The sequence below is a fragment of the Amphibalanus amphitrite genome, unplaced genomic scaffold (assembly GCF_019059575.1).
Source record: "Amphibalanus amphitrite isolate SeventyFive unplaced genomic scaffold, NRLGWU_Aamphi_draft 000575F_arrow, whole genome shotgun sequence".
Taxonomy (NCBI): domain Eukaryota; kingdom Metazoa; phylum Arthropoda; class Thecostraca; order Balanomorpha; family Balanidae; genus Amphibalanus; species Amphibalanus amphitrite.
In genome coordinates this window covers 231,404-246,922 of record NW_024882069.1, presented here as the reverse complement: position 1 = coordinate 246,922, position 15,519 = coordinate 231,404, and the positions used below count along the sequence as shown (strand labels likewise).

The window sequence follows — 15,519 nt, the reverse complement described above, 5'->3', positions numbered from 1 at the left end:
ATTTTTTCTTCCTAGTTCTACACGCTCATAGTGCTGAGTCATGAGTGTATACCTTTACTTCAGTTATAGGGTGAAGTCACTCAGAAATGACTTGTCACTCAGTCAATGGTTGAAGCCAAGATTATTTCAATTATTTGGAATATCTTTATCAGGCTCGCTTTGTAGTCAATAGGCACGAACTCAGGAAATTTTCCTTGATATTTTTTTCCTCAAATTTTCCTTAACAGAAACATTTTCCTTATAAAGAAATCGACGAGATGCGCACTTGCATCAATTTTAATATTCCCCATTGTCCATAACGGTTAACACCTTTATTTGTCCCTCTTATTTCTAATCTTAGGTTTCGTAATGCTGCTGAGCCTTGGCGAGCCTAGCCATAGCCGGCGTTCTTCTCATTCCCTCTACCTCCCTGTGGTGAATTCCACAGCAGCACGACGACCGGCGCATTCATCTCCCCCAACTAGAGTAGCCATCCATCTGCAGCGCTCAGATTGAGGCGCGGCCGTTTGGCGCTCTCCCTCTCCCCCTCCCACCCCTCTCCGGGGCCGGTCGGAGCTCCCGACACCCTCGGCCCGGGTACCGCGACTGTGCCACCCCGGATCGGTGCCACCGGCCCCCGCCGCTCCGGCTCGTTCAATCTCGACCGGGCGCACGGAGGATGCCGAAACGCCCCCATATGGAAATTGAGACGGAGCTGAGGTGGCGGCCGCCCCTCCCTGTGCCCCCTCCCTCTCTCTTCCTCCCCTGGACGAAGAGAGGGGAGAACGAAAGTCCAGGAAGCGGTAGCTGCAGGATGGCACTCCAAACGTCGGGCTGCTCGTAGCTATTTTCATTAAAGAATTTAGCCGATTAAATTATGTGTTACCGGAGGACTGTAACACACATTTGTCATATATTTTACGGTACCTATCGTAGCAATTGTAAAAGAGAAAATAGGAAATATTGCTCCAAACAGCAGGCTAGGTATTTCTTCCCCTACCTGCGAATGATATGAATTGATGAAGGAAAAAAGCGAGATATATCATTTTTGCACTCTTCTTTGAACCTTCTTTCATATGGAAAAATTCGCTGCAAGCCATTAAGACATCACAAGGCCGGTTAAATAACATTAGCTGCGGAGCATAAGGCTCGAAAAGATCCTTCAATCTCATCTAGGCACAGACAATGCTAAGCTCGAGCTCACGGGCCCTGTGTCAACGTCCGCGGTAAACGGCCCCATTCTATTTTGCATAATTGCATGCCATACGGCGTCGTCAAACCTGATATAACTAGATAAGTGGATGATGAAATTCTAAAAATATGCATAGAGCTTATGCTATAGCCTATTGGCATACGGACGGATTACCGGGATTCTAATGGAGTAGGTACACAAACGTATGTACGTGATGAGCAAGCAAAGAAAATATCTCGGTCACCAAGTTTTTTTTCTGCTTATTTTAGATATGCACAAACTTGTGCGGGCTGAAACTGCACACATTCGAATCATGAGCTATGAAATACAACACCGAAATGAAAATGCTAAGCTCCCTGCTTATCCATTCCTACCTGAACATTGAAGATCGGTAAAATAAACACATGAGAACAGCAAAATCATGCATGGTAAGGAATAAGCACGACTATTTGAATGCGTAATTATTTGACATGGGTGTAAATGTTGTGCTGTTTCAAAATGCAAGTTTCTATGCTCTAGCCGCTTTGTGTTTGAGTTGAAGATTATATTTTCACTTCTTTCACCAACATTGAAGTTGGATCGTCACCGAGCCAGCAAAGGAGCAATTGGTGCTTGGCGCGCATCTCAGCCTGACCTGACTGTCAACACTCAACACATCAACAAATCAGTCCAGTGTTCGCCCCCCGCCTGACGAGCTGACCTTCCTGATTTCAGGGATCCGAACGAGCCACCTGGCCCGCCGCCGGGTCGCTCGGCGGACCCTGGCGGGGGCCGGTACAGGACGACGGCCTGGCAGCGTTACGATCGCACCTTCCGACAGTACATGGAAATCGGTGAGACACCAGCTAACTCAGCACGAGGGGGGGGGGGGCATACATCGATAAAAAAAAAATTGAAAGAAACGGCTAATCTGAGGTGGATCTGGGGAATCATGGTGGGGCTCGCCCAGGACTTGCCTACATACCTCGCTGGCTTTAATCCCGCTGGGTCCACGTCCAGAATTAGGTGCAGCGACATGTTTACCTACAGTGTAGACTGGCTTGGGTCTGGGTGCATGTCGAATACAAAACGACATCGGTAAGTGGCTCGCTCAATCAGAAACTTTTAATGGGGGCTCCACCAGCCTTACTGGTGTAAGATTAGGTTGTCATTTCATATCCAACGGTGCTGAGCTAGATAGAGTTTGAAAAGAACACAAAGTTAAGCTCGACAAATCAGATAAATGTAAAAGTAAATGCGTCCCGGTAGAAAAGAAACACTGTAGTCATATAAAAGTATATTCAGCTTGCTCTCATCCACACCTCTTACGCCCTAAAAACAAAATGAATTAACCAGCTGTTGGTAAAGCCAAGATTTTTACAGATAGGTAAAGCCCAGTTATGCGGTTATGTGTGGTTATTTCACGTCTAGTAACTAATAATGATGGAAAGGTTGCAAAACTTTCCCACTGATGGAAGGTCAAGGTTATTCATTTTCATCCCGTACGCTCGATCAATAAGCATTAGGTAAGCATTTCACAATCCTTGAATGCCTATTCCAGTCATCCATAAAATTTTAGGTACCGACCGTCAAAGAGCAACTAAGAATGGAAGTGCCAAGGAGACTGGCACCTGAGAGCTTTCGATTGCCGTTTTCCCCGTCTTTCTACGACCATCGGTTCGGAAGTTAGACAGGGGGGGGCAGAATCTGCCCCCTTAAAATGCCCCATCCCTCACTCGATATTTCAACCTCTTTATGATGCCAGCCTACGAATGAGTCTTCGGCGGCTGTTGGTACGTTACCAAGAGGCACTTCAACCGGTGTCAAGTAGAGGTCATTCATGGAGTATGGTGAAGCCTTTCCATTCGCTCTCGAATGATGCCTTGGGAATAACGCCTAGACATTTTTACTTAATATTTATCATGCATTGAACCATGCTTTCCTGGTGCTCAGGAGGTCTCCACTCCCCTCAGCTGTTTCCCCTGCCTTGTCAGCTCTGCTCTCAAACTCTCTCGGATCCTGATCCGTGCTCCACTCGTCATCGTCAGTGCGTTTCGCAGCCGGGCAGCCGCCGCTTCTCTGCGCAATTTTCAGAGACATCTCAGTATTCCCAGAAGAACCCAGCTCAATTATCCCATCCTGTTAAAGCTGTGTCGGGTGATATTTCAGCCATCCGCCGCTATCCGTCCGCTCTGCTCTCGTCTGTTCCCCGGCCTCCGCCGCCGTCTCTCGGGCGGTACAGAGGACGGCCGCCGCCGCCGCTCGGGCGGTACAGAGGACGGCCGCCGCCGCTCGCGGGCGGTACAGAGGACGGCCTCCGCCGTCTCTCTCCGGTCCATGCAGGCGCGCCAGCGGCCGCCGCTGGGCACCAATGGGCTCCATCGAGAGCGCATGTGATTCCCGGAGGATTTCCGAGGGCTTACTGGCGGGGCAGGCTGAGTGATCGGTGATCACCGATACCGACCGCCGGCGGCTCAATAACATTCAATGAGGATGAATTAGGAGACGTGACTATCTTCGCCCGCAGCAGTTGTGTACTGATTGTATCAGGCGATGAAAACAGAGTATAGCTTGAAGGTAGCTCTTGGATGTGTGGTAATGTTAGTTAGCCATAGCATAAACTCAAAAGTGAAAAGAAATCATGCTTTGCTGGCGTTCCCAAGAAAGGTCTAGAGTTTTGTACTCGTAATGTCGGAAGATATCAGAGGCCAAGATTTCCTGAGAGCTGTGGGCATATTAATAAATATCTCATGTTTAACTTCATGAACACGGGATATGGATACTAAATATATGCCTCTAATTCGGATAAACGCCTAGTTATTTCTTAATTACATACATATTCCGAATAGCAATAATTCTGTTGGTAGGTAGGCATTCCCTATGACTCACTCTACAAGGCTAAAAGATTGCACTTCCTCTTGCTCCTGGCTTTTAGAATGGTAATTGGTGACGTTGATCAAATTTCTGCCTCGATTGCTAATGTTCGTATTCTCTGAAACAAACATTAAATAATTAATGCAGGCGCTGGCATTATTCGCCCCCATCCAATGTTAAATGCGAGCCGAATAGCATACACATCAGAATGGAATCGCTCCAGCTTCATTGCCGAATACGCCGAAAGCTCGAGATGCCGAGTTTACCTCACCAATGGTGACCGAGTGATTGACCGAGTTCAGTGCGCGTTGGCAGCTGTGATTTGAAGCTCTCGGTCAATGGCGGCGCCGCTATCCGGGAACGAGTCGACTTGGCCAACTAGAACAGATCACCGGTCTAAGTTGATTGAGTCAGACGCTTATCTGATTGAAACACGCCCGCGTATCGCCGCTCGGCCCAAAGTTTGACCAACCACTTACTGTATACGGGACGGAGAGCAATCATGTCGGCCGCAAACTGCAGATCGGCGACAATGGCTGGTAATGATGGGTGGCGAAACTGAGCTCGGCCTTGTCCGCGAGGTAACACGTCTTCAAACAGTGTTCAGCGAAACACTGAACTTTCTGAGGCCTGAGCGTAGTTGAGCTTGTTGAAGTTATGGCTTTTGTGCGTTTGACGCAATGATCAGTCCTCTTCACGCCCAGCAGCTAAAATAAGTAGCTCTGTAATTAGGTATATTTTAGGTAATTGTGTTTTAGACTAATTAGGTAAATACATAAAATTTGTGACCTTTAAAATGGTCCTCAGGTGATGGGCCATGTCAAAAGACTTTTGTTTTCAATCGGAAGAAAGATATACGCAAAGTAAATACTTTTCCCACCGATAATGATGGAAATTAACTTATGTATGGCTGGCATAAGCGGTCTTATAATGCCCAGATGGTTCAGGCAGTAGAGCAGGGGTCGGCAAATGGTGGGGCATGCCCCCTTTGGGGGTAATGGAGTCCTTTCGGTGGGGGTAATGAGGGATTCTGAGAAAGCCTATCTTTTTAGAGTTTGTAGCTCCAGTGATGGAGCCATCGTGACTGTTGCATCCCAGGGTTCAAAGATTAGCCCAGGCCAAAGGCACAGCAGTCAGCACACATTGATTAGATACCAATTTTCACGTACCTGTACGCCTCACCATCTCACCCCTCCGTACCGTCGTACAAAAGCAGCTGCAACTTTTGACCGTCGCCCGTCTGTTGGCGTTTCAACAGCCGCTAACGTAAGGGGGAGGAGTCGATCGGACCCCCGCGGCCTCTCGGACTCTGATATGGAGCTGTGCATAAAAAAGACGAGCGTGCTACCCATGACAATAGGAAGCCGCTGCTGCCCATTTTTAAGGTCCTTGGTCATTCCGTCTCATTCAAGAGGGCAATGACAAGTGTCGAGAAAATCGGGACCCGCTATAACTCCTTGAAGTGAGAGTTTATGGCACAAGATGATCTCCAGAAAAAGCTCATAAGCCAACGGTCATTATGGGTCCAGAGGCCAGTTTTACCAACAGAAAAACAGCCGCCTGCCGGAATTTTTGCCTGAAGATCGTTTCACATATGGAGCGTAAACGGTACAGCCCTATCCGCTTACGAGCCCATCGCGTTTACGCTCCGTATGTGAAGCGGTCTTGAGGCAAAAATTCCGGCAGGCGGTTATTTTTCTGTTGGTAAAACTGGTCTCAGGTCATGATATTTTCCGGGCTGGTAAAAAAATATGATGGGCTCGAGGGTACAATTTGGTCGTGATCCAATGCCTTTTACGTGAGCTTTTAACGAAAAACCACCCGCCGCCCCTACGTACAAGGGTTAACCCGGCAGTTGCTTGGGTATTTCGCCACCCACCGTTTGCTGGGGGGGGGGCGTTAAACGCCCCCAGCCGATAACTCGAGAACCAATAGGCGCAGCGAAACGCACGAGGCGGCAAACGAAAGAACGCGACGAGACGCTTCAGATGAGTACTTTAAAGTTGAATTTTGAGGTCACAGGTCGGGTCAAGGTCAGGTCAAACACCTGAAATTGGGCTTTCAGTAGCATGGACTTCAGGACTTCGCAATGGGCGCCTCTCGTCATAAACTCTGTCAAAACGGTGCATAATCCATCATATAAGGCCTACAAGAGTGTCAGCTCCATGTAGGGGTCAGTCAAGCATAGGTCAGGGTCAAGGTCAGGTCAACCGGGTAGGCACATATCCCCGAAAATCAAAACTGATATTCGCAGCCTGTGACACATGTTTTATGGGTAATTTGGGGCGTAGAACACGATGGTGACATTCATTTTATCATATGTGTACGTGTTTGGCTCAAAAAGTTCAATTAAAGAAATGCATGTATCATGGTCATGAAGTAGTCACGAGAAATTGCCAAGATTCAGTTCAAGATTTTGGAAAATGCGGAACGATAATCAATAATCGAAGATAGCCATGTGATTGCTCATGGTATTGGCAGTCTAATGGCGTTTACGGCATGTCTGTATGTCTATTCTGTGATTTTATATGTTTTTTTTAACATATGTCGTTTTTGGTCGAAAACTCAGAAATCATGACGTCACTAAAACCTCGATATCTCAAAAATTTTCCGACCGATTTTTTCGAAACTTTGTCACAATAAATTTCAATCAATTCCCTACAGGTACCCAAAATTTGGCGCGCCTACGGCGCGCCGTTTTTATGGCCCGGCGAAAAAAGTGGGGGCGTTTAACGCCCCCCCCCCAGCAACTCGCGGGTTAAATGGGATATAGCATAGGCGGCGGAACGGGAAGGGCACAGGGGCACCGTGCACCCTTTGATTTTTGCATTTTAACATTAGCCCTATGGGCGTTGCATGGAAAGAATGGGACCAAAAGTCAGCAGTGCCCCCCCCCCCTCCCCTCCCCCTTAATGGAAGGTGTTCCGCCGCTACTGGGATATAGGCATTAAATGTTTTGTGGAGGAAGTGTCATGTTTTAAACTTGATGCATTGGAAATGCACAAATACCCAAAGAGTTCCAGGACGGTATGGAATTTCAGTAAACTTGGTTGTGTCAGCAATGAGGTCTGGTAGGTGGGGGTAATGACCCTGCCTGGCGCCCAAAAAGGGGGCACGACCCCGAATGACCTGCCGACCACTGCAGTAGAGGGACGTGTTTTCTTGGGGGAAATTGCTCACTCCATCTGTCTCAACCGGTACTTTTTCTCGCCACCCCTGCACCTCGACGGCTGGCCCCGCCCAACCGTTCCGCCTACCTCCCGTGCTGCCGGCATGTCTCAAGCGAGTCATTTAAGTCGGCGTGAATCGATGCTAATGTCTACATTAGCTAGGAGTAATTGCCGCACGAGCCGCACGGCCGGTGGGAGCGGCGGCGCCGCCAGCGGTGGACGCAGTACGCCCCACGTCAAATCGGCACCGCGGGGCCCAAATGTGACGCCTCTAATTAAATATGCTAATGAGGGCAGCCAGATTCGGTGACGGCGCCGCCTAACGAGCGACGAAATCGATATGACGCCAGCCACACATGCGATTTGACGCATTTGGCAACATGCAAAACGGTGACGTTTTCTGAAAGTGGGAAGGGAAAGTGAATAAAACAAACTGGGCTGGGGAGGGTTTGTGTCGGCTATTTTTGCACTGCATATCGGCCATTTGTCAAGTCTGTTAGAAATATTGTCACTGTTTTTCTTGAAAACTAATATTTTCATTATAACAAATATCCAGGTGTGAAAGTGCGTAGTACATTGTTGCTTTGTATGTCCAACTTGCACCTAATAAGTAATGCCAACCACCCGATCAAAATGCAAGTGGACCATTTACACGTGTTGTCTCTTTAACCTTATCCCTCTGTTGCAGGAGACAACCCGCGGATGCGCAGCCACTACCGAGCGCGTCAGGTGGCCTTCTGGAACGAGCTGGTGCCGCAGCTGCACGAGGCTGGGGAGCGCTCCCGGCGTCCCGAGCTGCAGTTCGAGGACACAGGCGACGCGGCGCACCTCTACAGCGGCCCCGTGCGGCCCTCGTGCTCTCAGAGTCCGCGGGTGCGTATCGTGACGGCGCCGCCGGCTACCGAGCCTCCGGCCACCACGGCGGCGCCGGTGGTGACCACCAGTGCGTCAGCGCCGACCTCGCCCGCCCCGGTTACCACCCAGAGCCTACACACCATCTCCCGGAGTCACGAGCGGGGCGCTCCGTCCGACGACGGCTGGACGTACTCGACCGTGCTCAGCGTCACCGTCACCATCGGCTGCTCACTGCTCGTGCTCAACCTGCTCATCTTCGCCGGCATGTACTACCAGCGGAAAAAGTACGAGGAGTCACGTAAACGGTTCCAGAGCAGCGCTCAGCCGAGCACGGTGAGCCTGGACCTCGGCCAGGGTCAGGCACCCGGACCGGGCTCGGTGTCGGCGCGTCGGAAATCGGTCGGCAGTGGCAGCGACTGCGCGGCGTGTAAGAGCGGCGGCGTCCACCAGCATGGCAGCCTGGAGTCGGGCAGGCAGACGGCGCTGCCGCCGCCCAACGGCGAGCTCAACTTCGCGGTGCCGAAGCCGCCGCCGCCGCCGCGCGGCAGCACGCTGACTCTGCCGTCCTCAGAGTCGCAGCCGCTGCTTCTGCACCACGCCAGCGCTCCGCCGCCGCGCCGGCCGCCACCGGCGCTCGACGAGCTCCGGGTATAGCGACCGGCGCGCCGTGCAGCTCAGACCTTTTTGTAGTGCAAATTTTTCGACGGGTGTGCTGCTGAGCGCGCGTGCGTTTGTGTGCGGGAGACCGACAGTGGGATCGGACAGAGCCGGAGCCAAAGACAGAGGGGTGGGTGTTGGAAGCATCAGGGGAAGTGGAAAGAGTACGCCGTTGTGGAGACAAAGAGCGGCGTATATGAGGCGGAAAGAGCTGAGGCCGGGCGAAGTGCGTTGTCCGGACGGGCGGAGGAAATGTGCCGCTATAGATGGGTCACGGTGCCGGAGACAATCTGACGACACCACGCCCGGAATATCCACGTTGTCGGCGCATTGTGTTCCGTTCAGGCAGAGCCGATTTGTCGAGGCTCTGCCATATGGTGGGCCACCTGTTCTTCTAGCCATGTCTTTGGTGCTAGGCGGTGTCAAATGCGTGTGCACATTGGACCACTGTGCGGTATCTACATCACTCCATTAACTCTGGACAGTCACCTCCTGTATTAGGGGAGCGACTGGTCGGGGACGGAGGAGAGGGTGCGTTCATCGCTCATCTAACTCATTCCGGCACATATAGGATGACACGTGAATGGAGGCGAGCGTTGATTGTGTTGCGTCGTCTCCTAGCTTTCCGCCATCCCTCTATTCTCAGCTGTGACCGAGCGGCAGCGGCCGGGGAATCTGCGCGGCACTGCTAGATTAGGAGCTGTTCTCTCTCTATCTCTCTCGGGCCGGCCTTTGTTTCTGTTTTTGTGAGTGTAGGGCAGTGGCACCACCAATCCAGTCACATCGTATAGCTGTTAGTTGTAAACGCTGTTTACGGGACATATGCTCCCCCAGGCTGTGACATGAAATATTGGAAACTGTTTTTTGGAATAAACACAACTGTTGTAGTTCACGCTATATCTGTGCTTGTGGAATTTCAAAAGGGGACGGTTGTAGGTAAACGCACGCAAAACGTAGCGCGGGCTCGGGCTCGTGACGGGTTCGGGGCTTGGGACCGTAAAATATCACCCAATGTTAGCAAACTTACGATGCTTTATCTTCAACACTTTGCAATAACGAGCCAGCTGAAGCCCTCAGCCACAGTAACTGAACCTTTCTGTCCCGTCCTCCCTGGGTCAAGGTCACAGGACCACAAGATCACGTGACAGGTCAGCTGGGACGGCGCGGCGCTCCACTCTCCCAGTCGTTAGCAGGAACTACGCCAGTGTGTGGGGTACAGAGAGGTGAATAGTAGGTGAGCTTTAAATGCCAAGATAGGAATTCCTACACTAGTCAAATCGAGCACGCTGCAACGGAAGAACTGCTAGTACTACATACCAGAAGAATGTGCTGAAAAGCCGCAACTGCCATAGCACGAGCCACCACTGCAATTCACCAGCCATCGAAAGGTCAGTCCAGCTTTGAGTGATTGCACTGTTTTCTGCATTGATGTGTACTATTTCCCGATTTCGATGATTCGGTTTCGGCATGCGGATTACCGTGCCATTCTTCTTTGCTTCACGCATGGCGTTGTTGAACTACTACGCATTTCAGACCCTCTGGAACAGTCCTTTTTGGCCCTTTCTCGTTACCTATACGCTTGATTTCAACCAAACTTTGACACAATGTGTTTCAAGGGCCTACTTAATTTTTACTAATATGGTCTTTTAACAAAATGTCAAAATGAAAGGCACTTGTCGTTGACTTGTAATGGTAAAAATTGATCGGAAAACTCTGCACCGTGGTAGAGGCTAGCATGGCGTTGCAGCGTCAGCTGTTGCGCCGCAGCTAAGCTCCGCCCACTGTGCCGCGACACCGGGACCGGTCATTCGCCGCTCGGGGTCAGAGCGGTGCGGAGCTCTGACGGACTGGAACGAGACACACGCTAACGCAGGCATCATTGCGTGAATATTGTAAATGTCGTATCTCGCGCGGAGAGAATAAGGATGAAGAATTCAATGCAGATCGCGACGGTGTATGTATAAAACAATAAGCACTCCTAGCTACAGAATGTTATTCCCTATGCAGACTTAAAATAATCTTATTTTCAATAATTTATAGCGAGCCTCTCCGCAGCCGTTTTCCTACAGGCTATTGTGCATTTAAGGAGTAACGGGACAGAATTCACCGGACTGTCTTTGCATTCAACGGCCTTATTTAATTGAAGATATCCACATAGATACTTGTAGGTATTTCGTTTTTTTTTGTTTAAAAGAATAACTTTTGGGGGGGGGGGGGTGAAAATAATAGGTAAACCTTTCTATGACATTTCCACAATGCTTTCAGAATGTTGTTGATAGATCTTAGGCCCGAAAAACAATAAAACAGGGAAAAATATAGGATGACTCAATCTGAAAATGTAGATATGCAATATCGAGAGTTCATGATCTCCCGTCCTTCACTCCCCCTTGTCAGTCTCTCGTCTATACGTTTATAGTATATTGTCTCTCGTCTATAGCCTAATCTCTATCTTCGTCACTTGTCTCTGGTCTATCGTCTTCGTCCCCTGTCTCTGCTCTAGCGGCTACATGCATATTGTTTGTTGTCCACTAGCCAACGTTTACCGTTCGTCTCATTGTCACTTTGTTTCCTTTTCCTTTCTCTTTCTTCCTCCGTCCTTATTTGTCGTAGGACGACAAATAAGGACGGAACAACAAATAAGTTCATGACATGCAAACAAGTGCTCCACTCCGCTGCGCTGCGTGCGCGGCCCGCACGCCGGCCGGCCGGACTGCGACTGCCGCCGACATGACCCGAGGCTGGACCGCAAGTGGGCGGAGCCAAGCCGCAGTGTGCTAGTGCGTCTCGACCAATCAGAGGGGAGACAGCGTCCAGCCTGTGTCAGCCTCTAAGCAGGGCTCTGACGACCTTAACATTATCAGTCAATGACAAGTGCCTTTACTTTTCATTTTTCGTTAATAGACCATATTGATAAAAATTAGGTAGGGATCTCAAACTACCAATGCCAAAGTTTGGTTAAAATCAAACGCATATACAACGAGAAATAGCCGAAAAGGACTGTTCCACAGGGTCTGAAACGCATAGTAGGTCCGTCAATAATTCAAACTATGCAATTTTTAGCGGGTGCAAGGTATGCGTTCACAGAAGGATGAAAAAACATCACGATATGCATTCAAAGCTCCTGGATTGCATGCATGATCAATCCTTTGATTCATGCTCTCATGTGTTTGAAAGAATCGTAGAAACAATGGGCTCAAATTCTTTTACATTGGGATTGATCTGACCATAGACCTCTGTATACCTCTGTATACGGTAACGGTATACAAAGATCTATGATTTGACAGTTTTTACCGGTTTTTCCGTTGCGCCACGCACCCAGTGAAAATAAAGTAAATTACTCCGCGGCGACCGGACAATAATCCGGGCAGAAAATCGCCGCGGCCCGGCCACAGTCTTCATTTCCTCGTTCGCTTCCGGGCGGCGGGCGCCATTTCACTATAGGCCGGCAGCCTGAAAAAGCGCTAGAAATTCCCCCAAACTGACTGTCCGCAATATGAACAAAATAGGTATCATTTAATCCCAAATTGATCGAAGAATATGATTCCGATGCTAGTTTTGCCCTAAGGTCAAAATTGAGGTCGTCAGTTGTCACCAAACACAAGACAATTTAGACTCTCTATAGGCCACCACATTTACCGATTTTAATGATGAACTTTAGTGGTAGTTTATTAGTTGACCAATCGTCGTTTTGAACGAAATTTCCTGTCAGACTAGTTCAGGGCACTGTTGTTCACTGTGCCAACATCATTCTGACATATTGCATCGCTTTTCTGCAAGATAAGCTAGCTGTTTGCAAGCAGCTGCAAGACGTAATTTAAAATCGTATCCAATTTTTTAATTAGACTTTTATAAAAACGTTATTTCGAGCGGCTAAAAATGAACATTTTATACTAGCCTCTGATTACTCATCTTTTGTTCCATATAGGTGCTTTGCTGCTTTTCCCTGCTACTTTTCGAGATATGCGCCAGTAAACCACATGATGTAGGGGCAATTGTCACTTCGCCGCTCCACTGAAGGCCCGGCGCTCTTTAAAGCGCTGGAAGTTGTGAAAAACAAACGCTTATAATCTAAATAAAATATATGTCCCTGAGCTCAGAATTGATCAACGCACACAATGCTGTCAACATTTCTGGGCCAAACTCAAAAATTCAGTCATTATTAACCCCTAAACACAAGTCAGTGATAATCAACAACAACTTGCTCTTTAGTTAGACTTTTTGAGAAATGTTATTTCGAGCCGCTAAAAATGGCCATGCCATACAAACCACCAATCATCTTTCTGTCATGCCCTACTCGCAATTTTTGCTAATGCCTGCTACTCTTCGAGGTCACGTGACCTCACCATTAAAAGTGAATGGGGAAATAAGGAAACTGTTGTTTTTGCGCATGGAATGATTTCAAACTATCTCAAGCATACGGAATCGTGATTTCGTGCACTCCTTGCAAGATCCGATGCTTTACTTTTGCATTTTTTACCTTCCGTGACGTCATTTATGACGTCACACCGGTCATAGGAGTTTCTCGTCAATAACTCAAGATCAAATTGAGCCAGCGACTCGGGAAAGCCACCAATGGACTCGGGAAGACCTCCCGAATCGAATGATATGCGATACGACCTCCTTCGATTAAGTTCGTGGCCTGATGGGCTCTGAACTGACCTTGACTCGAGGTCAATACCTTAAGTTGACCTCACCCGAACAAAAAGTATACCATTCGACGCGCCTGAGCCAGGCGAACACGATGGTGCCAAAATCGCTGCTCTGCGGCCATTTTTTTGCGAAATTATTTGCCAAAAACCAAACCCTACCTTGGGCTTTTTGACTTCACATCAGAGGTTACCGGTTGACCTGGGACCTTAAAATCGGGTATCAATCGTTCCGCCTTGAAACGGCGCACACGCTTGTTTTTTCCGCGAGGCTCTAGCTCCATTAGGGGCGAAACGGCAAAAAGGGGTCGTACCAACCCTCCCCCCTCGGCCGGCCGAGGGGGTGGGGGGTCCGACAATAGGTCCGGCGAGGGTTAAGCAGCCCCACTTCGTTTTTAGCATGTTTGCTTGTCACTGAGATTAACAACTCAATCACAAATAATTTCTAGCACTTTTCCGGACCCCCGGCCCAGTGTGCATTTGGCCTATCTCTGTCGGCAAGCTGGCCGGTCGCCGGCCGCGCCGACCAAACAATGGTCGGCGGCCGACAGAGCCGCAGAGGCGGCTTTGATTTGGACGCCGCTTCGAGAACTCGCCACCGGAAATACGCGATTGCAGAGCGGCTCCGGCCGTTCGAGGGGCACATCCGAGCGGCGCGACTAAGCGACATAAGAGCGGCCTCGGAGAGATTTCCAAAGGCCGACCGAGAGACGGTCACCCCCTGGCTGGCTCAGCTGAACCCGAGATAGGGTGAGCTTTGTGGGTATTTATTACGAATTATGTCCTAATTTAACCAAGGTATATTGACGATCAGCATAACAGAGAAATTAATAACCTATAGATTTATCCAATTCTGTTATGAATATTTCACCTTATAATGTAACGTATTCGTTAAACTGAGATAGGAGTTAAAAATATCGCGCTTTCAGCTAGGACCATCTGTGAAGTGTGGGCTAAGCACTGCAAGAAAATTTGGATAGTGTCGCATCCCGTTCGCGAAGTGCAGTCTTACGCCGTGTTTATATAGGGCATGATTGATTTCAATATTTCTGGTATTGCATGCAACACAAATTACACTTGCATGCAACACAGATTACACTTTCAGTTTCATGCACACAAATCACAACAATGCATTCAATGCAATATGACCATTCTTGAGCCCGACATAAAACTCGACATAAAACGACATATGTAAAACAGAGTCAGGACCTGTCGCGGTAGTCCAACTAAATTTGAGCCTGGACTTCGCGCTCACGCTGGTTCTATGGACTTTTAATTAAAGTAATATCCGACCAGATCCTGAGCTTTTGAAATACCTAATCATTGTGCAAAATTTGATATTTTCTGTATTGGCGCTTCCACGCTTAGAAACATCGTTCAACACTATTCATTACATTATCTGCTCTTAATATCTCTGCAAGGGAGAGGGATATGCACTAAGTACAGCCCACTCTATATGCCGCCTGTCGGCGCTCTGTCTGAGGCCGGCGCACCATCTGACCCCACATCACGCGCTCGGCCGGCCTGGACAGCACTTGATCCTCGACTGACTCGAAACGGCTTTCGCACATCGTCTGATCGGCGATGATTAACATTTCCGGCGGCGTTCAATCTGCATGAGGTCGATATGTGACGGTTCCCAGTCCATTGAAGTGCTCCCTGATGGACGGACGGCAGATTTCCGGTCGCCAGACCGACGCGCTCGTCTGTACTTCCGGCCGTCTCGACGCATCGAGAGTCGGTCACTTGACGGTGAGGTGAGTCACTGTGTGTCTGAGTCACTGAGTCATTGTGGCAGCGGTGTTGCTGGGAGAGTCTCGGTATTTTGTGCTGCTGAGTCACATGTTTACTGATGTCGTGAATCGTGATGCTGGGGTAATGTTGTGCTGCTCTGTGAATTGCTTTATGTCAACAACTTTGAAAGGGCGGGATGATCAAAACGTTTCGGCGCAAGAGTAAGGAAAAATGTACGCCATGATAGCTTGCCAGGCGCCAGCCACTGTCTTATCGGACCTCTCGATCGCGACTAATCCCCGATTCCATTCCTCACCCCTTCCCAAGCCTAAGGCAGACGCAAAACGCACTGACAAAACACAGCCGTACTCACGAGCCGCCGTATTGGTGCACTACACACACTCATAAACTCCTGCAGCCACTATCGCGGTAC

General features: G+C 49.2%; 2 protein-coding genes across 4 annotated transcripts in view; both read left to right on the top strand.

The window, feature by feature from the left end:
* LOC122394134 (neuroligin-4, Y-linked-like) overlaps positions 1 to 9,593 on the top strand; it is a 136,664-nt gene extending 127,071 nt beyond the window's left edge. For both annotated transcript variants that reach the window (XM_043390772.1, XM_043390771.1), the window contains 2 exons: positions 1,886 to 2,004; positions 7,883 to 9,593. In XM_043390772.1, coding sequence (XP_043246707.1) covers positions 1,886 to 2,004; positions 7,883 to 8,703 — 940 coding nt within the window. In that variant the 3' untranslated portion in view covers positions 8,704 to 9,593. The remainder of the gene's footprint in view (positions 1 to 1,885; positions 2,005 to 7,882) is intronic.
* Positions 9,594 to 9,876: 283 nt separating this feature from the next.
* The window catches only part of LOC122394146 (YEATS domain-containing protein 4-like), a 32,029-nt gene continuing 26,386 nt past the window's right edge, over positions 9,877 to 15,519 (top strand). The window contains exon 1 of one of the 2 annotated variants that reach the window (XM_043390794.1): positions 9,877 to 10,094. The gene's annotated coding sequence lies outside the window, so the exon portion shown is untranslated. The remainder of the gene's footprint in view (positions 10,095 to 15,519) is intronic. The other variant, XM_043390793.1, reaches the window with a different exon arrangement.